We start from the raw sequence: 20,925 nt of genomic DNA, 5'->3' as shown, positions 1-20,925 counted from the left end.
TATAGGGTCTTATCGATTTATGAGGACACTCACTTTACAATACACAAAACATGTCAGTTCTCTGGATTACAGGGACCAATGTGTTTTACTGGTACAGGACCATACACAACACACAAACGTGTCAATATGCTGCATTACCAAGACTGAGGTGGTTAAAGAGTACCGGATCGAAAACAATACACAACACAACATTACAAGGACCAATGAGTTTTAGAAGTACTTTAATAACAACTTAAAATTGTGGCATAAAAACAAAAATTTTAATGAAATCCACCTACTTAAAAAAACAATAAATCAAACTGCATGCCATATGTTGTAAGTACCTCACTAAATAGATAATAAACATGAGATTAACTCTCCTCGGAAGCAATAAATGCTGCAGATGTGTAAAGAGACTGATTTATCTTTGAGTGACAGGTCATCCAAAAATCAACAAGAGATTGAGGAATTGACAGAATTGTCATTTTTTGACAAACTGTTGAACTTCTACAGTGAAATAGAACTGCTGCCATACCAGTTTTGCATTATGGAAAATATCAATAACAATCAAAGTGTTAATTATAACGGAACAGCATCAAAAGAGACACAGGATGTACTGTAACATCACTTACTTTGGGTTTTCCTTTTTAAGCTAATTCCTCGATTTCTTACAAAATCCCGTATGTTCTGTGCACTGCGTCTCACCAAAACAGGATCCTCAGCAGTCTTACACTGCTGGCATTCAGTCAGTGTGGCCAGTTTTCCTTTAGTTATATGGCCCTTAAAATGTTTCATTACAGCTGTAATTTCAGCGCTTGACCAGGCCACTTTCTGCCCTCTCCGTGGGTTTTCAGTTGCTGCCTCACTCTCACTCTCTGTATAGAAGAACATATACTTTAGTGAGTTCTAACACCGAGTGTGAGCTCATGTACTTACATTGATGGTGGTATTGCAATTTAAACCTCTGGTACCTTCAAGAACTTCAGTGGTGCTCTTAATGGGCATCTTCTGAACACCTGCAGAAAATCAGTCATATAATAATCATGAAACTCAGAAGAAACATTAATAATAATAATAATATTATATATATATATATATATATATATATATATATATATATATATATATATATATATATATATATATATATATAAAATATACAGGTGCATCTCAACTTAGAATGTCGTGAAAGTAGATTTTAAAAAGTTATTTCAAAAAGTGAAACTCATATATTTTAGATTCATTGCATGTAAAGTAAAACATTTCAAAAGTATTTTTGTTTTAATTTTGATGATTAGAGCTTACAGCTCATGAAAGTCAAAAATCAGCTTCTCTAAATATTAGAATATTTACATTTGAGTTTCAATTAATGACCATCCTTACAGTATAAATTCTGGGTATCTCATTCTTTGAAACCACAATAATGGAGAAGACTGCTGACTTGGCAATGATCCAGAAGATGAACATTGACACCCTCCACAAATAGAGTAAGTCACAGAGGGTCATTACTGAAAGCTGTGGCTGTTTACAGAGTGCTGTATCAAAGCATATTAAATGCAAAGTTGACTGGAAGGAAGAATTTGGGTAGGAAAAGGTGCACAAGCAACAGGGATGACCGCAAGCTTGAGAATACTGTCAAGCAAAGATGATTCAAACACTTGTGAGAGCTTCACAAGGAGTGGACTGAAGCTGGAGTCAGTGCATCAAGAGTCTCCACGCTCAGACGTCTTCAGGAAAAGAGCTACCAAGCCACTTCTGAACCAGAGACAACATCAGAAGCATCTTACCTGGGCTGTGGAGAAAAAGAACTGGACTGAAAGTACTTCTGGAGTCTGGAGGAAGAGTGGAGAGGCACAGAATCCATGTTGCTTGAAGTCCAGTGTGACGTTTCCACAGTCAGTGATGGTTTGGGCTGCCATGTCATCTGCTGGTTTTGGTCCACTGTGTTTTCTGAAGTCCACAGTCAACGCAGCCATCTACCAGGAGATTTTAGAGCACTTCATGCTTCCTTCTGCTGACAAGCTTTATGGAGATGCTGATTTCATTTTCCAGCAGGACTTGGCTCCTGCCCACACTGCCAAAGATACCAAAAGCTGGTTCAATGACCATGGTGTTACTGTGCTTGATTGGCCAGCAAACTCGCCTGACCTGAACCCCAGAGAGAATATATGAGGAAGATGAGAGACACCAGACCCAACAATGCAGATGAGCTGAAGGCTGCTATCAAAGCAACCTGGGCTTCCATACCACCTGAGCAGCGCCACAAACTGATCACCTCCATGCTACGCTGAATTGAGGCAGTAATTAAAGTAAAAGAAGCCCCTACCAAGTATTGAGTACATATACAGTAAATGAACATACTTTCCAGAAGTCCAACAATTCACTAAAAATGTTTTATTTTTTTATTGGTCTTATGAAGTATTCTAATTTGTCGAGATGGTGAATTGGTGGGTTTTTGTTAAATGTGAGCCTAAATCATCACAATTAAAAGAACCAAAGACTTAAAATTCTTCAGTCTGTGTGCACTGAGTTTAACACATGAATTTCACAATTTGATTTGAATTACTGAAATAAATTAACTTTTCCACAACCTTCTAATTTATTGAGATGCACCTGTATACATAAAGAAATGTTTAACAGGCCAAGTCCTTTAGAATGAATGAATGTATATATATATGTATATATGTATATATATATATATATATATATATATATATATATATATATATATGTATATATATATATATATATATATATATATATATGTATATATATATATATATATATATATATATATATATATATATATATATATATATATACACACACACACACACATATACAGGTCCTTTTCAAAAAATTAGCATATTGTGATAAAGTTCATTATTTTCTGTAATGTACTGATAAACATTAGACTTTCATATATTTTAGATTCATTACAACACAACTGAAGTAGTTCAAGCCTTTTATTGTTTTAATATTGATGATTTTGGCATACAGCTCATGAAAACCCCAAATTCCTATCTCAAAAGATTAGCATATTTCATCCGACCAATAAAAGAAAAGTGTTTTTAATACAAAAAAAGTCAACCTTCAAATAATTATGTTCAGTTATGAACTCAATACTTGGTCGGGAATCCTTTTGCAGAAATGACTGCTTCAATGCGGCGTGGCATGGAGGCAATCAGCCTGTGGCACTGCTGAGGTGTTATGGAGGCCCAGGATGCTTCGATAGCGGCCTTAAGCTCATCCAGAGTGTTGGGTCTTGTGTCTCTCAACTTTCTCTTCACAATATCCCACAGATTCTCTATGGGGTTCAGGTCAGGAGAGTTGGCAGGCCAATTGAGCACAGTAATACCATGGTCAATAAACCATTTACCAGTGGTTTTGGCACTGTGAGCAGGTGCCAGGTCGTGCTGAAAAATGAAATCTTCATCTCCATAAAGCTTTTCAGCAGATGGAAGCATGAAGTGCTCCAAAATCTCCTGATAGCTAGCTGCATTGACCCTGCCCTTGATAAAACACAGTGGACCAACACCAGCATCACTGACTGTGGGTACTTGACACTGGACTTCAGGCATTTTGGCATTTCCCTCTCCCCAGTCTTCCTCCAGACTCTGGCACCTTGATTTCCGAATGACATGCAAAATTTGCTTTCATCCGAAAAAAGTACTTTGGACCACTGAGCAACAGTCCAGTGCTGCTTCTCTGTAGCCCAGGTCAGGCGCTTCTGCCGCTGTTTCTGGTTCAAAAGTGGCTTGACCTGGGGAATGCGGCACCTGTAGCCCATTTCCTGCACACGCCTGTACACGGTGGCTCTGGATGTTTCTACTCCAGACTCAGTCCACTGCTTCCGCAGGTCCCCCAAGGTCTGGAATCGGTCCTTCTCCACAATCTTCCTCAGGGTCCGGTCACCTCTTCTCGTTGTGCTGCGTTTTCTGCCACACTTTTTCCTTCCCACAGACTTCCCACTGAGGTGCCTTGATACAGCACTCTGGGAACAGCCTATTCGTTCAGAAATTTCTTTCTGTGTCTTACCCTCTTGCTTGAGGGTGTCAATGATGGCCTTCTGGACAGCAGTCAGGTCGGCAGTCTTACCCATGATTGCGGTTTTGAGTAATGAACCAGGCTGGGAGTTTTTAAAAGCCTCAGGAATCTTTTGCAGGTGTTTAGAGTTAATTAGTTGATTCAGATGATTAGGTTAATAGCTCGTTTAGAGAACCTTTTCATGATATGCTAATTTTTCGAGATAGGAATTTTGGGTTTTCATGAGCTGTATGCAAAAATCATCAATATTAAAACAATAAAAGGCTTGAACTACTTCAGTTGTGTTGTAATGAATCTAAAATACATGAAAGTCTAATGTTTATCAGTACATTACAGAAAATAATGAACTTTCACAATATGCTAATTTTTTGAAAAGGACCTGTATATATATATATATGTATATGTATATATATATATATGTATATATATATATATATATGTGTATATGTATATGTATATATATGTATATGTATATATATGTATATGTATACATGTATACATATATATATATATACATACATACATACATACATATACACACATACATATACACACACACATAAATTCATTCTAAAGGACTTGGCCGGTTAAACATTTCTTTTTTTAAACAGTCATTTATCAGTTTTTGCCTTAATGTGATAAGTCTCAACCTATTGGTATAGCCAGATACCTATGGATGCACCCAAATAGCAAATCCGAATTCTGAAAGGTGCGGAAAACAAATAATGCGGTCTACAGAGCCACAAAAGGGACATGGTTAGCCGCTTGCTAGCAGTTGCCTGTTACATTACAGTACATAAAATGTCACTTACCACATAAACAGAGAGAGGTAAGGAGAGATGACTGATAAAGACAATGGCGAATGATTTGCAGATCCTGAGCCCCACTGACAAACATCTAATATTGTGAAATGTGTGGTAAGTAGTGCCGTATCGAGTACACTCTAAAAAGTGCTGGGTTCAGCCCCCTGGGTCATTATGTTGGGTTGTTTTTAATATTTTTACCCAGGTGCTGGGTTCAAATTTTTGGGTAATTTTATTGGGTTGTTTTTAATTTTTTTTACCCAGGTGCCGGGTAGTTTTTTTGTAACTAGTTGTCAAGTCATTTCAAATGCTGTGGTTTTTTTTTTTCTACCCAACCGCTGGGTTCAGCCTGTCTCCTTTGCAACAACCCAGGCCAGCAGCTGCTGAGTTACTTTGGTTACAGTCAGAGCAGGCTTTTGAGTCCTCTACAGGAGAAAGTGGTTCACAGCGCTGCCGATTTGGTGCACTTCCTCAAAGTTTGTATACATTTTACTTAATTTATAAAGTTTTTACTGTGCTGTAAATTTTATTATTTTACACAACGCAATGTAAGGACGAGATATCAGTCAGCTGTGTCAGCTGCGGTGTCTTGTTTCGCATAATAGAAAGCTTATTGCCTTACATAACATAAATGCATTTTATTCGTATTAATACTGAGTTTAATTTAATGCTATAATATGTTCTGTCATATCAGTACTCCCGCGAACAGCAGCTCTTCACTGGCAAAAGAATTAGTGCTATTTCGGTAAAAAGCGATTGCAGTGAACGGGTTGAATAGACTTAAAAATGTAACATTTAAAAGTAGCATTTTAATTTATGTCTAAAATGCGTGTTAAACAAGTTTGATGGTATGTAATGTTGTAAACTATGCTGTATTCACCCAAATAAATTCAATGTGTCTTGTATTTTGTGTTCTTGCTTGATAATAAATGTCCATATTTTGAATATTGCTGTTGCCTATAGTAATTGTGTGATTTTAAATTTCCAGCCCATTAACGCCAGGAAAATAATAATTTTTAAACAATAGATGACTTAAATAAAACCCAGCATGGTGGATAAAAACATTTAACCCAACCAGCTGGGTCAAAATAACCCTGAATTTGTTCTGTCCAATAATTACCCAGCTCTGGGTTGTCAAATAAAGTCAAAGTAAAAAGCAAACGCGCATTCATAAGTGATTTCAATGTCCTGCATATCAATAATGGCTCCCTGATGCCACAATTTATATACAGGACAATTACTCAACAATATAATTGTGAGAGAAAGCACTGAAATATATTTAGCGTGTATATCTCGTATGTATCGTATTTATTCCCTTTAGATTTGCCATGGTACAAATCATTACCTTTCCGAATACCGTATATCGGATTTGGGCACATCCCTACAGATACCAATAGAATACTGGTGCATCCCTAATTTTAGTAATATTCTGTTACAAATGCTGAACTAATAGAATATAATTTTTGACTTTGATTATATTGAAACAACAACTTAGTTGGCACATACCAGCATTACTGGAGTCTCCTGCAGCTCCAGTAAGAGCATCATCGTCAGAACCACTGTCTTCAGGATCACTGTCATCAGAATCCGTCATATTGATCTCATCTTTAATGAAAAATGAAATTCAGAACATGAAAAACATCTAGGGTAAACGTAACTATTAAGCTCACCAAAATCTACATCGAGACATTTTTAGTGCACAAGATATTGGTTTTGGTACAAAAACTTATGCAAAAATAAAATATTAATCTCTCACATAAAAATATTTAATTAAATTTTAAATGACAGATTTTTGATTAAGATATACATCATTAAATACAAAAAGTCTGGCTGTGCTTAATGGGTACACTTGCGTACCCTTTAAACACACCCCTGTTCCCAGTAAGCCCACATCATGTTTTATTAAAAATTATTGCTTATTTTAAGGAAAATTGTTAAAGAATAATTGTAAAATAACCCCCCCCCCAAAAAAAAAACCCCCCCACTAAAATGAAGCAACAGTTTGATCAGTTATATATTCATAGTGAAGTGTCATTGAAGCACACTGCAGCATCTAGACTAGTCCACTTTCAGCTAAATAACACATTCAAAAATTAAATAAAACACACCAATAAAGCATTGGAACACAGAAACAAAGCACATTTCTGTGTGAGTTTGTTGTGATCGGAAGGAATTTGAAGTGTGTGATCCTCAGTTGTTTGGTGTATGATGCCCAGTTTTCCATTGTGACTGTTTACAAAGTAGTTAAGTGTATGATGCCTGGTGTTTCAAAAATATGTTCACATTTTAAAAGTCATGTAGTGTATTCCAGCCTTTAGTAGTTTTTTTCCTGGACAGATACGACAGGTTTCTGATGGACAACATGCCTCGTACATCTTTGGGCATAAACGTACTCGGTTACTATCGTAACCTCGGTTCCCTGAGATACGGAACGAGTACTGCGTCTTGCTAAATACGCTATGGGAAAAAGCCTTTTTTCTCCTTTACTGAAGCCTTATTCAATCACGCAGTGAAACTGCACGATCATTGGTTCGTGCAGTGTGTTAAAAACGAACCAATGTGTCGGCAGCAGAGCTGCATGAGCCTATGGCGACGGAGCCTGCCAGATCCCGCCAGAATGGGCGGGGTTATCTGGCTATATAATCGGCCGTCTGGCCATAGGATCCTCAGGTTTACTTCGACTGAAGCGACGACTGAGTTGTGCAGCTACCTGGCACGGCAAAGTACGCAGTACTCGTTCCGTATCTCAGGGAACCGAGGTTACGATAGTAACCGAGTACGTTCCCTATCGATACTCCACTCGTACTGCGTCTTGCTAAAGACGCTATGGGAACACAATTCAATCACGCCGTGCTATGGTAGAGGAACGACTGTGTAAAATACCTCCATAAGCATTCCATGCTCAGAGGGAAGTATAATAGTATACTCGGGCTAAAGCGAGCTGAGCTCGTAGGGGTCACGCTCGGCCCGGGTCATTCCATGCATTCCTCGCATACTCAGCACTTTCAGGGCTGAGATATGCAAGGAACCCATCAGAGAGCTTGAGTGCCCGTGCAGTCAAGAGTTCTCCGTTAGGGTTATTCCCACAACGTAAGTCATACTCATCTAAGCAGATAGGACCCTGGCCTGCAAGGCCGGTACATCCAGCTTATAAAACCTTGCAAATGTGGACGGCGAGGCCCAGCCGGCCGCCGCACAAATGTCTGTAATAGACACACTGCTAGACCAGGCCCGTGACGAGGCAATGCCTCTAGTCAAATGGGCTCGTACTCCAATGGGGCATTGAAGGCCCAAGGAAGAGTAAGCCAGCGTAACGGCATCCACTATCCACTTAGAGAGTCTCTGCTTCGTGACCGGAAGCCCTTTGGCGCGGTTACCGAAGCTAACAAAGAGCTGTTCCGTGCGCCTGAAGGAGGCGGAACGCTCAAAGTAGATCCGTAGGGCTCTAACATGGCATCACAAAATTAACTCCCGGTCCTCCTCGGAGGGAGGAAGCGCGGAGAGTTTGATGACCTGAGCTCTGAACGGAGTGGAAAGTACCTTAGGTACGTATCCATGCCTTGGTTTTAGGACGACCTTGGAGTCGTTTGGCCCAAATTCCAGGCAGGCGGGGCTCACAGAGAGCGCCTGCAGGTCTCCTACTCGCTTGACTGACGCTAGTGCTAGTAGCAGAGCAGTCTTCAGCGACAGTGACCAAAGGTTCGTGGACTGGAGCGGCTCAAAAAGGAGGGCCCCTCAGGGCCCTCAGCACAGTGGGTAAGTCCCATGTAGGGACAGTAAGGGGCCGAGGCGGATTCAGCCTCTTGGCACCCCTTAGAAAACGGACGATAGCATTGTCCCTGCCCACTGATTGGCCCGCAATAGGGGCGTGGAAGGCCACTATTGCCGATACGAACACCCCGAGTGTGGAGGGAGAGCGTCCTTTATCCGGCAGTTCCTGCAGGAAGGACAGAATCACCGCCAACTCAGATGTAGGGGGGTCCTCACCGCGGTTTAGACACCATTTGGAGAAAACCGCCCATTTAAGGGCATAGAGGCGTCTCGTAGACGGGGCTCTAGCCTCAGAAATGGTATTTAGCACTCGCTCTGGGAGGCTGGTAGGCTCCCGTTGAGCGGCCAGAGGTGAAGCGCCCACAGTTTGGGAAGAGGGTGCCACAAACCATTCACCTGAGAGAGGAGATCTCGTCTCAGGGGCACGGACCAGGGGGCTGCGGTTAGCAGCTGGGTCAGCTCTGACATCCAAGGCTGGTTCTCCCACAGGGGGGCCACCAACAAGACCTTGTGTCGTTGTTCCCTGATTCGCCTGATGACCTGAGGAATCAGAGCGATCGGAGGGTATGCATAAAGGAGGAGGTTGGGCCAGTCGTGGGCCAACGCGTCCTTGACCTTCGAATAATAGGCTGGGCAGTGAGAGTTGTCTTTGGAGGTGAAAAGGTCTACTTCGGCCTTGCCAAAGATTCTCCAGATCATTCGAACCGTCTGCGGATGGAGCATCCACTCTTCTGAGGGGACGTTGCTCCGTGATAGCATATCCGCTCCTCGGTTCAATCTGCCCGGCAAATTTGCTGCTCTCAGCGAGCGCAAGTTGAGCTGAGCCCACTCCAGAAGTCGCTCTACCATAAGGAAGAGGCGCTTCGAGGAGAGACCTCCCTGGTGATTTACATAGGACACCACTGACATGTTGTCTGAGCGGATCAGCAAATGTCGTCCCTTTAGCTCTGGCAGGAAAAACTGGCAGGCTCGACACACTGCTAGCATTTCTAAGCAGTTGATGTGGAGGTTCTGCTCCGCCTTCGACCAAAGGTCGGTTTGCCTTCGCACAACGCCCCCAACCCATGTTGGAGGCGTCTGTTGTGACAACTTTCCTGCTGCAGACCATCCCTATGGCCACACCCTTTCTGAACCATCGTGGGTTCTTCCAGGGGACCAGGGCTGTTACACAGGCCTGGCTCACCCTGATATGTAGGCGATCATGTCGCCATGCGTGGGGTGGAACCCGTGGTTTCAACCAGCGCTGAAGGGGCCGCATGCGAAGCAGGCCCAACTGTAGCACCGGCGATGCTGTGGCCATGAGGCCCAGCATCCTCTGAAACGCTTTGACGGGGCGAGCGGTGCCGCTCTGGAAGGAGGCTGCGAGCTTTTAAATGGCCAGAGCGCGTTCCGGCGCTAGCACAGCTCTCATCTGAGCTGAGTCCAAAACTGTTCCCAGAAACGACACCCGTCGGCTGGGAAACAGCGCGCTCTTGGCAAAATTGACCCTGAGCCCCAGGCATTCTAGGTGGCTGAGGAGGAGGGCTCTGTGTGAGAGTAGTTGTACCTCTGACTGGGCCAGAATGAGCCAGTCGTCGAGGTAATTGAGAATGCGGATTCCCATCTGCCTGAGAGGGGAAAGAGCCGCGTCCATGCACTTCGTAAAAGTGCGTGGGGCCAGGGACAGTCCAAAGGAAAGGACCGTGTACTGATAAGCCACTCCCTCAAAGGCGAATCTCAAGAATCGTCTGTGATGGGGGGGCTATCTGGACGTGAAAGTATGCGTCTTTCAGGTCCAGGGAACAGAACCAGTCCTCTGAGCGAATTTGCGAGAGGATCTGCTTCAGTGTGATCATCCTGAACGACCTCCTCACGAGGGCGCGATTCAGGCGTCTGAGATCGAGGATGGGCCGGAGGCCGCCATCCTTCTTGGGAACGAGGAAGTAATGGCTGTAAAAGCCTGATTCGCTCTGAGCTGGAGGAACCATTTCTATGGCTCCTTTTTTCAACAGCATCATCATTTCTGAACGTAGAACGTGAGCGTTCTAGCCGTCTACAGAAGAGGAGACCACGCCGCTGAAGCGCGGGGGTCTGCGAGCGAATTGGAGTGAGTAACCTCGTTCTATTATCCGTATAACCCATTCTGACACTCCGGGGATGACCCTCCAGGCCTTGGCCCGCGTGGCAAGGGGCTGGATAAACTCGAGTGGCAGGCCGCCAAGCGGGGACCTGAAGCTCGTGATAAGAGGGAGAGGAATGTGCTCCCTTTTGAAAATGTTTGTGTTTTATTTCCTTGCTATAACAGCGATCAGTTGTGTGGGCGCTTTTTGAAAGGGCCCAGTGTTCACAACAGTATTTACCACAAACTCATTGCCATCGGCACCCGGAGCTAAACGGGGTGTTTGGAGGCATGACAGAGGCCATTTGGGCCGTGGGCACAGCCCAGAAGCGTCAGGAGTCTGAAGCTGTCAGTTATAATCATAGTGACAACTTGCTTTCGATCTGCCTAAAAGGATCAACCACTCTTATAAGAGGGGTATTAATTACCATTGTGTAAACACACCAGCAGATCAAAAGTGCCGCGCGCATCCTCTCAGATCCGCTCGTAGCGGACGAGGGGAGGGGCCATCTTCACTGAAGAAGGCGAGCCGAGATCAAAGAGTGAAACGCGGGGCTGCCCTGGCGTAAATTCACTCAAGCTTGATCGCGCGAACCCTGGAGCTTGCAGTTTCTTCCCCGAGATAACTGGGAGAGTAGAAACACTAGAGCAGGGGAGGCGTGGCCACCTTCATTGAAGAAAGGGACCGTGAGCGCGGCAGGGACAGACTGAAGCTTTCATAATGAAAGTAGCGCTGGCAGATCAAAGAGCTGCAAGAGGCGCTAATACTTAGTGTAAACACACTGGCAGATCAAAGACTGTATGCAGAGTGAAAAACGCGGGGCTATGCCGGCGCGAAAAATCAACTCAAGCCTTTTTTTTATTTTTTTTTTTTATCCGTCTTCTTCTCCGAGGTGACTGGGAGAAGAGAAACGCGAGAGTCGGGGCCGCCCAGTGCAGCATGTTACAATGTGCACAGAAGGATTGAGCCACTCAATGTAATGAGGCGCGCTAATCCACACGCGCTGGCAGATCAAAGCGCTGTATGCAGAGTGAAACACACGGGGCTATGCCGGCGCGAAAAATCACTCAAGCCTGAACGCCCAGCCATGCGATTTTACCGTCTTTTTCTCCGAGGTGACTGGGAGAAAATAAACGTGAGTGGGTGGCCGCCCAGCGCAGCATTTTACAATGCGCGCAGAAGGATTGAGCCACTCAATGTAATGAGGCGCGCTAATCCACACGCGCTGGCAGATCAAAGCGCTGTATGCAGAGTGAAACACACGGGGCTAAGCCGGCGCGAAAAATCACTCAACCTGATTGCTCAGCCTCACTCGCTGTTCCTGTCTCCGAGGTGACTGGGAGAAGAGAAGGGGGGAGGCGGGGCCTGCTACATAGAGGACCGCGAGCAAATCAGAGTAAAGCCCGGCTTTCGGTGAAAGCAGGCTGCCTGTGTGAGCGCAGTCTCAGTGACGCACACACATAACTTTCCACTCCGGTCCGCCAAAGAGAATAGAGCCGCCCAATGAAGGAGGAGCTCTGATTCTCACGTGTGAACACCGGCGGATCCGAGCGCTGCAGGAAGCTCCGTGGCTCTGATGTTTCATTCTCCGAGCTTTGCTGAGAGAGGGGAAACGGGAGAGCGGAGCTGCCTCCACAGAGACGGACAGCGAGCGGGAAGAGCGAGACTCATACTCGAACGAGCTGTCTCAGTAAGCGCGCAGTCAGTGCGTGGGCGAGACCCAGACAGGCGGCACGCGCTCACTGCTCTTTTGCATCGTGCAGGATCCCCTGCACGAACCACACTCGCTGTTGCGGCATTTGCAACAACGCCGATAAATATGCATTTTTATAGCACTCACCGGATGGCGGCAGCGAACAGACCGGGGCTTCTGCGGGGCTGGAGCGCGGTGAAAGCGGCGTCTCAGCTGGCAGGAGGTCTCTGGCTCAGCTGCGAGGCGTGTCAACGGCGAGGCGGCTTCTTGGGATCAGCGAAGGCGAGATGTCGTCGCTGAAGGAGAAGAAATCTGAGGATCCTATGGCCAGACGGCCGATTATATAGCCAGATAACCCCGCCCATTCTGGCGGGATCTGGCGGGCTCCGTCGCCATAGGCTCATGCAGCTCCGCTGCCGACACATTGGTTCGTTTTTAACACACTGCACGAACCAATGATCGTGCAGTTTCACTGCGTGATTGAATAAGGCTTCAGTAAAGGAGAAAAAAGGCTTTTTCCCATAGCGTCTTTAGCAAGACGCAGTACGAGTGGAGTATCGATAGGGAACTATAGTTATGTCTCGATTTTGTCATCTTAAAGCTGTTAAAATAAGTTATTAGACATTTTATAAACATTAACTTAAAGTGATAACCATCACTTAATATTTAAAGTCTGTTTATGAAGTATTTACATAGATGTTCAATGTGGAAGAGCTTAAAGAGAGCACACAAAAATGGCCGCCAGACAGTGTGAACACATGGAGACCCATATCTCAGTGTGCAATTATCTGATTGACTTGAAATTATAGGAGGTATATAGTAACAAACACGTCAACTGGTTAAGACATCAAGTAGGATGATAAATAATTTTTCCTTTTTATAATCTGAGCTCAAATATGAAAGTGTGCTTAATAGGTACGTTTACCCTACATCTGCATTCAGAAGTCAAATAACACAATCACACCCCATTTGTGAAACATGCCAAATGACACTACATCCTACAGTGAACAAGACATATTTCAGAGATGAGTTTCCTTAAACCTCCCTGTGAGTGTAAAAGACCTGTGCAACCCACACTAGGATGGACATACCTTCAATCTCAAGGTCATCAAGCGATTTGCCTTGAAGATTAGGAAGGCAGCCCTTTTCCATGGCTAACAGTAGCTTTGATATTTTAGCAAGCTGAGTAGTGGCTTCTGGCAGCCTGTAATAGTCGCGGTGGACGCGGATGTCATGCCCTAAGAAATCGGCGACCTGATCTAACTCATTGTTTTTCAGGTTTAGGATTTGTGAGAGAGTAGCCACGTGCTTGCGCAGATGAGTCGATCTGAGAAATTCTGGATTCTGAGCTCCACATTCACTTGCATACACTCTGAGGGAGTCCTGGCCTCTGTAGTGACTCTGGCAGTTTGGCCGAGCAAACAAGAAATCATTAGTGTCCAGCACTCCACACTCACTTCTCTTGCTGACCAGCAGCGTCAGGGCATCAACCATATCAGGCGAGAGAAGAACAGCGACCTTTCTTCCCCCTGATCTCAGCACCACTAAAATGGCTGCAGAGCTTCTGCTCAAACTTGCTCAGGCCCATGGCAACATCATCATGGAGAGAAGTGCCGTCCCTTTCATTGAAGCCCTTCAGCGGCATTTTAGAGACCTCTCCCGCGCGTCTGCGGTTGAACACAATGATTCTGACGAGTGTTGCTTTGGCCAGTTCTGCATAGCTTTGAGGAGACGCAGTCTCTTTTAGTTTGTTAAATGCTGTATATGAAGTCTTCTCAAGGAAGCGATGAAGGGACTGGACATCCTGAGTGAAGGGAAGTGTTGATGGCTTGTTAAATTTGGCTTCATTCAGTGTCACCAAAGCAGTGTGTGAGATCATCTCAGACCACTTTGAGGAGTAGAGCTTTTTAAAGGTCTCTGTTGACGTGATCAGTTCCTTGTCTTCAGACATCAGTGCTCGGCAGTGAATGATTTCGCAAATCTTATTCAACGAATGCCCCAGTTTTAGAGCAAGGCTTGGGCTTTGGTAGCAGTGACTCTCATCGTCATAGCCAGACACAATCTGAACCGCTCAAATGAGTCCATGAAAATTGGCAGGCTTCACAGCTTCTTCAAGACTGTATATCGAAAACTCTCTACGCAAAGTCAACAACAATCTCGCAACTTCACGGACTTTTTGTCGAATGTACTCAAATTTGGTAGGGTCATGTCCATGTTTGTTAAAGAAAGACTGTGCAAGCTGAAGAATACTCAGGTCATTTTTGACAACAGCAGAAATGTCATCCTGCTTCATCACACCTAAGAGTTTCCAAACTCCTTGAGAAATGTGCTGACTGTACGAAGACTCTGCCATAGACGCCAGGCCCAAAACTCTCCTCCTCCCTTGGTTTTCACTGTCAGCTGCTGGTTTTGAGGAACATCGTCTCAAATGACGCCACAGATCTCTCTGTACAAACATCCCTCTGCAGTACATGCAATGGACAAACTGCTTTGAATCACACTTTCTTTTTGGTGCCCGTTTTATTTTAAGAGCCCCCTCTCCACACTGTAAAACGTCTGTGTTATGCTGAAAGTTGCCCTTGTTCCTGAGCATTTGCAGCATTGCTTTACGTTCTTTCGAGTGAACCGGGAGTGACAAAGCCTGTGCAACGTCAACTTCATCCATATGAGTTTTCAAATGGCGTGCTAACTTGGACTGAGGTTTCCCACAGATGTAACAATAATTCTTACTATTAGCTGAACAGGAGATTTTTGCTGACTGCAAACACTGATCATCTTCAGCCACGCTGCTTTCCCTCTCTTCCTCTCTCAATGTAGCTGTGCTTTTTGCATTCAAAAGCTTCTCACTACGGTCCTTTCTATTGTGTGATTGGGGTGATATAAGCACATCTGTTGACCTGCGTACCACTGAGTCTTTCTTTCTTGGAAGGTGACCTTCACCAGAACGGTCTGAATCACTGTCTGTCTCAACATCAGTTAACTGCTCCTCAAGGCAAAGTAAGTCAGAATCATCATACACACTTGCTGCTTCCCTGGCCTTTAAGACTCCTTTTCCTTTGCCCTTAGACACATTCAGGGAAGTAACATCTGATCTCTGAGGCTCACTAAACTTAGAGGATGCAGCTTCCTGTATATCTGAGAGGAGATTAGCTTGATCGTAACTTGCTGGTCTTGTTGTCAATTCATCTGAACTGTCTGACTGATTGTCTGACTCAGACTGTGGTATATATATTCCTCATCTGACAGCTCGTCTTCCTCTGAACTTACTTCCTATTGTCAAGATATTTATGATTAATTTACAGAACTGATAACTCATAAAAATAAGGAACAAAAGCATAGAATCAAATATTCTCTTACCCACGATGACGGTTTTCCATTCCATTCATGAAGCTTCGAATAGCAGGACTTGTGCCAAAAACTGGAGCACACTATGAGAGAAAAGTCATGTGTCAGGACATGTTCAACTGCTAAAACGGGATTCTTTGCCTAAACACAGAATAAAGGTGAAAACAATAGTACACCCCTATTGTTGTTAATGGTATTACATATATCTGCATAAACAATCGTCCAATATCTCCTACTGATCACACACTTCAACAGTTATACAATTTTGAGCAGAACTCATAACAAATTAGTGATACTAAAATGAATTGTTCAGACACATCATGCTGCATATAAAACAAGACGACACCATACTAACATTTACATCTCAGGCCAATCCACTTGAGTGCTGCTACAGGTCCCACACATTCAGCACATTTGTCCATGCTTGATATTGCTGAAGTGACCACAACATGTTTGCAGACCTGTGAAGAAAACACATTAGTGAATGTGAAATTACAGCAAAGAAGAAAGATCGTAAATCATGCATGTGAAACAACATTATGATGCTACATTGTCATTCAATAATCATTAAATGTATTTTTAGCAACAGTGATGTTGTGGTCATTCAGTTAATAAGATCACTTACAATCATTAAATAACATTTACGTTACAGACTTTAAAAGGTACTGGTTAATAGATTACTACAAATCTTTATTTAGACCAGGGGTGCCCAAACTGAACTCTGCAGGACACCGGCCCTGCAGGACTGAGTTTGGGCACCCCTGATTTAGACATTGAGTAATATTACTGACGGTGAAAACAGGTCATTAATTAAATTATTTCGGAAACAGCTTTTTATTCCCAAGTATATCATAGCCCATGCAGAGATGGACTTCAGAGCATTCACTGTTGCACTAATAACAGTTAACCCGAAACATGTGAATACCTCCTGAACTCCTTCAGCGGGGGCACAAAAGCTCTGCTCCTCATTTAACACATGCTCTTTGACAGGTGACATCTGAAAACAATGAAAAAAGCAAGGCTCATGTAGAGATGATTTCTTACAACATTAATCTAGCATTTTCAAAAATTATGCAATGCACATTTTATTACCTTCTCAACACAGTCCTGATCAAATGGTAACCGGTCCTTCTTTGGAGACACCTGAAATTAAGGAAATGGAAATAAAAAATAAATAAACATTCTACTGCAGACAGTGGATTAAGGGATTGTCCAAACGTATAACGAATTACCTTTTCCAGTCTGATCACTGACAACTGTCAGCTGAAAACATGAAATAAAAATAAATAAATCAAATTCACAATACCTTCTCTACGTCTCTGACTTCTGCCTGGGACAGAGTGTGAGTGGATGGTTCAACTTCACTAAGAGTCTAGAAAGTATGAAATTAGACGTTTATAACATTGATTGAGGCAATACAAGTTTGCATGAAATACTGATTTATAACATCTAAAATTAAAAATTATGAAAAAACAATTATAAAAACAAACAAAAACAAATCACAATACCTTCTCTAGGTCTCTGACTTCTGCCTGGGACAGAGTGTGAGTGGATGGTTCAACTTCACTAAGAGTCTAGAAAATATAAAAATAGATGTTTTTAACATTGATTGAGGCAATAAACGTGTGCATGAAATACTGATTTAAAACAGATATAAAATTACTTTATAAATATACTCTTGCTGATATTTCTTCAAATATACAAGTAAGATTACATTTCAAATCAATATTTCAACATTTAACAATATTTCAACATTGTTACCCAAGATAATGTTCATGACTTTTTATGCATTACATTACATGCATGTTCATCCCAGTATGCCAGGTTGTGTGTTAAAACCTGTGTTACGAGGACCCTGTTTCGTGAGGACCACCATAAGAACACGTTCTTGACTTGACTGAAGAGTCTCAGTGTGTTGTTAGTTTGACAAAGGTCTGGGGCCTGTTTCATAAAACAAGTTTACCATATAAGCCAGGCTTATTTCAATTAGTCTGACTTATTTTGGACTAAATCAATTGACAATATATCAGACTAACTGAAATAAACCTGGCTTATTTGGTAAACTTGTTTTATGAAAACATAGCCCCTGGTCTATTAGTATCCTTGTTATTCCCGGGACACTGGTAACTAGACAAATGTGGACAGCACCCTTAGTTCAAGCATTTCTGTGTATGAGAGAAACGGTGGTGATTTGAGACACTGTGTGCGCATTAGATGTACAGCATGTGGCAAAGACTCACTTTTTACACCCACGATGCAGCAGCAAACAATGTTCACATCTGTTTCTAAGAGAACGTAATCTGTTCTACTCTAAGGACTAAAACAATTATTACAAGAACTTCTTGGATACCTTTATAGCTGCTGTGCCTTGTTCAGAGTTCTTTAGACACTGATTCTTCAGTTATCATCTGAAAGTAAGTTGCATATACATTAAATATATAATATGCAATCTTGGATTGTTTAAATAAAAAAATAAAATAAAAAAAAAATGACAAAAACATGATAAAATGGCACAATATTGCACTACTGCTGCTTGAAAGTCAATTTTAAACCACGGGACAGACGTTTTACCAACTTTTTACAATATACAATCTAAAGATAACAATTATAAGTTTTCAATATCATATATTGCCACAATGAGCTGTGAATGATCCGTGTTAAGCCTAATATTTCACATCCATGCAGCCCAATCTCATGGTAATAAACAGGGTCTTCAAATACCAGGCTTTTGTCAAACAGATGACACACTGAGGTTCTTCAATCAAACATCAGGAACATGTTCTAATGGTGGTCCTCATAAAACACGGTCCTCGTAATACAGGTGTAAACATACACACAATGCGACATCAGGACCGTGACATCAGGAACATGTTATACTGATGGTCCTCATAAAACAGGGTCCTCGTAATACAGGTGTAAACATACACACAGGAACATGTTCTAATGGTGGTCCTCATAAAACAGGGTCCTCGTAATACAGGTGTAAACATACACACAGGAACATGTTCTAATGGTGGTCCTCATAAAACAGGGTCCTCGTAATACAGGTGTAAACATACACACAGGAACATGTTCTAATGGTGGTCCTCATAAAACAGGGTCCTCGTAATACAGGTGTAAACATACACACAGGAACATGTTCTAATGGTGGTCCTCATAAAACACGGTCCTCGTAATACAGGTGTAAACATACACACAGGAACATGTTCTAATGGTGGTCCTCATAAAACAGGGTCCTCGTAATACAGGTGTAAACATACACACAGGAACATGCTCTAATGGTGGTCCTCATAAAACAGGGTCCTCATAATACAGGTGTAAACATACACACAGGAACATGTTCTAATGGTGGTCCTCATAAAACACGGTCCTCGTAATACAGGTGTAAACATACACACAATGCGACATCAGGACCGTGACATCAGGAACATGTTATACTGATGGTCCTCATAAAACAAGGTCCTCATAATAACGGTGTAAATATACACACAATGTGACATACTGCAATGAACATGCATGTAATGTAACGCATAAGAAGTCACTAACATTAACTTGGGTAATAACTGAAGTTTGATACTTGTAATCATTACTATAATCCAATAAATCAGAATTGACAGTGTAGAGGTTTCAATACCGTGCATCGCCATGGCCAATCAGAATCACCGTAATCGTATGTGATCTCTTCACCAGGACAGATGCTCCTTGTGGCAAATAAGCATAGGTGAGGTTTTCCATCCACAGAGATAGTCTCCATCCTGCTGTTTGGGTTAATATGGTCGTCATTGACAAGTCGCCCGAGAGAACCGTCATCTCGGGCCGCATCGACACTAAACAAATGACAGACGATATGAGCACTGAAAACTTAGGACCAGCAGAGATCACCAATCATTTAACAGTGATCACCAAGCTCTGAGAACACATAACTGATCATTTTAGCAAAACCTGTACTCTAACCACTGACATGTCCGCTGCCACATTTTGAATCATGTAATTTAATTATCAATATACATGTACATCAAACACTACATACCAGAGGAGTTTTCCATTGTAGCGAAACTCAAACATGAACACTTTAAGTGCATCATGATACATCCTTTGCCTCCGCTCATATTCTTCTTTGCTGATGAGTTCGCCTCTGTATTCCAGCAGGAAGTCTCCTTTCTCAAACTCAGTACAGCTGAACACACCTCTCCCTAAACAACAACAACCATCACTGAGAACAACATATAAGCAACCTGAGACAACTTTATTACATAATTCACTTTAAAGGCATAGTTCAAGCAAAAAAAATCAAATGGTTAGTAATATCTTTGTGCCCACCAGAAGAAAGAAACTTATAGAGGTTTGAGACAACTTGAGGGACTAAATGATGACAAAATCTCCACTTTTGGGTGAACTATACATTTAACTTGGCTCAATCAAAACATTTAACTCACCTTTAAAATCACTGATGAATCTGCCATCAAGCCCATTTTTGTCTTTCTGCAGAAGAGAAAACTGTATGGCCTCCTCCATAGGCTTGAGCCTTCTCCTTCGCCGTTTCACTTCAGCCATCATTTGGTGTGTCTGCTTTAATAACAATAATAACTGTTGGATTCCATTTGACAGCATTACATTTGTTTCTTTCAGCTTAAAAATGAATAATGACAGTTCTACTGGGACAGAATATGATTTATACTGACCATATGCTGAATATATTATTTTGCCTGGTCATCTTTGTAAAAGTGCTTTGACAATCTGTATTCTATAAAGCACTATACGAAAACGGTGTCTTTACTTATTATGTGAAGTAAGCTTTCATAAGTGAAAAGTAATAATCTCCTTAAACCAAGCCGAACATTAGTAATATTTAACAGAACTGGCATGTCAGGATACTGTACTGAGTGGAAGCCCCTCCCCTTCACAGACTGTAGTCATGACAACACATCATTATGATGGCTAGACTATGTTTTATTACAGTTATACTCTAAAACTGGCAAGCATTGCTGATTCTCGTCCGACGTTACTGTTAACAGACTGACAATTATTGTAAATACGCTAGCGCCGTTAGCATCACGCGCTAGCTGCTTTCCAACTAAGGAGCAAAGGCCGCAAAGAGCCTCAAGACCAAGCCAAACTGAGCCACAGACTCTCAGTTTAAACGGTTTAACAGCAGCATAACTTACCTTTCATATAATGGTTGTCTGAA

The 20,925-nt window shown here is 42.5% G+C and overlaps 1 protein-coding gene across 2 annotated transcripts in view; it reads right to left on the bottom strand.

Annotated features, from left to right (window-relative positions):
* Positions 1-205: 205 nt before the first annotated feature.
* The window catches only part of LOC306854083 (uncharacterized protein), a 20,770-nt gene continuing 50 nt past the window's right edge, over positions 206-20,925 (bottom strand). The window contains exons 1-13 of one of the 2 annotated variants that reach the window (XM_079391886.1): positions 20,903-20,925; positions 20,174-20,306; positions 19,768-19,930; positions 19,372-19,564; positions 17,246-17,311; positions 17,044-17,109; positions 16,830-16,880; positions 16,663-16,734; positions 16,093-16,198; positions 15,750-15,820; positions 6,336-6,434; positions 951-995; positions 206-854 (exon numbers count right to left, since the gene is read on the bottom strand). The exon at positions 20,903-20,925 is cut by the window's right edge and continues 50 nt beyond it. In XM_079391886.1, coding sequence (XP_079248012.1) covers positions 6,420-6,434; positions 15,750-15,820; positions 16,093-16,198; positions 16,663-16,734; positions 16,830-16,880; positions 17,044-17,109; positions 17,246-17,311; positions 19,372-19,564; positions 19,768-19,930; positions 20,174-20,294 — 924 coding nt within the window. In that variant the 5' untranslated portion in view covers positions 20,295-20,306; positions 20,903-20,925 and the 3' untranslated portion in view covers positions 206-854; positions 951-995; positions 6,336-6,419. Of the gene's footprint in view, positions 855-950; positions 996-6,335; positions 6,435-13,483; positions 14,645-15,749; positions 15,821-16,092; positions 16,199-16,662; positions 16,735-16,829; positions 16,881-17,043; positions 17,110-17,245; positions 17,312-19,371; positions 19,565-19,767; positions 19,931-20,173; positions 20,307-20,902 lie in introns of those variants that run through there. The other variant, XM_079391887.1, reaches the window with a different exon arrangement.

The sequence above is a fragment of the Barbus barbus genome, assembly GCF_936440315.1.
Source record: "Barbus barbus genome assembly, chromosome: 34".
In the NCBI taxonomy this organism is placed as follows: Eukaryota; Metazoa; Chordata; class Actinopteri; order Cypriniformes; family Cyprinidae; genus Barbus; species Barbus barbus.
The sequence above is the reverse complement of the archived record's forward strand: the minus strand, read 5'-3'. Positions and strand labels throughout refer to the sequence as shown.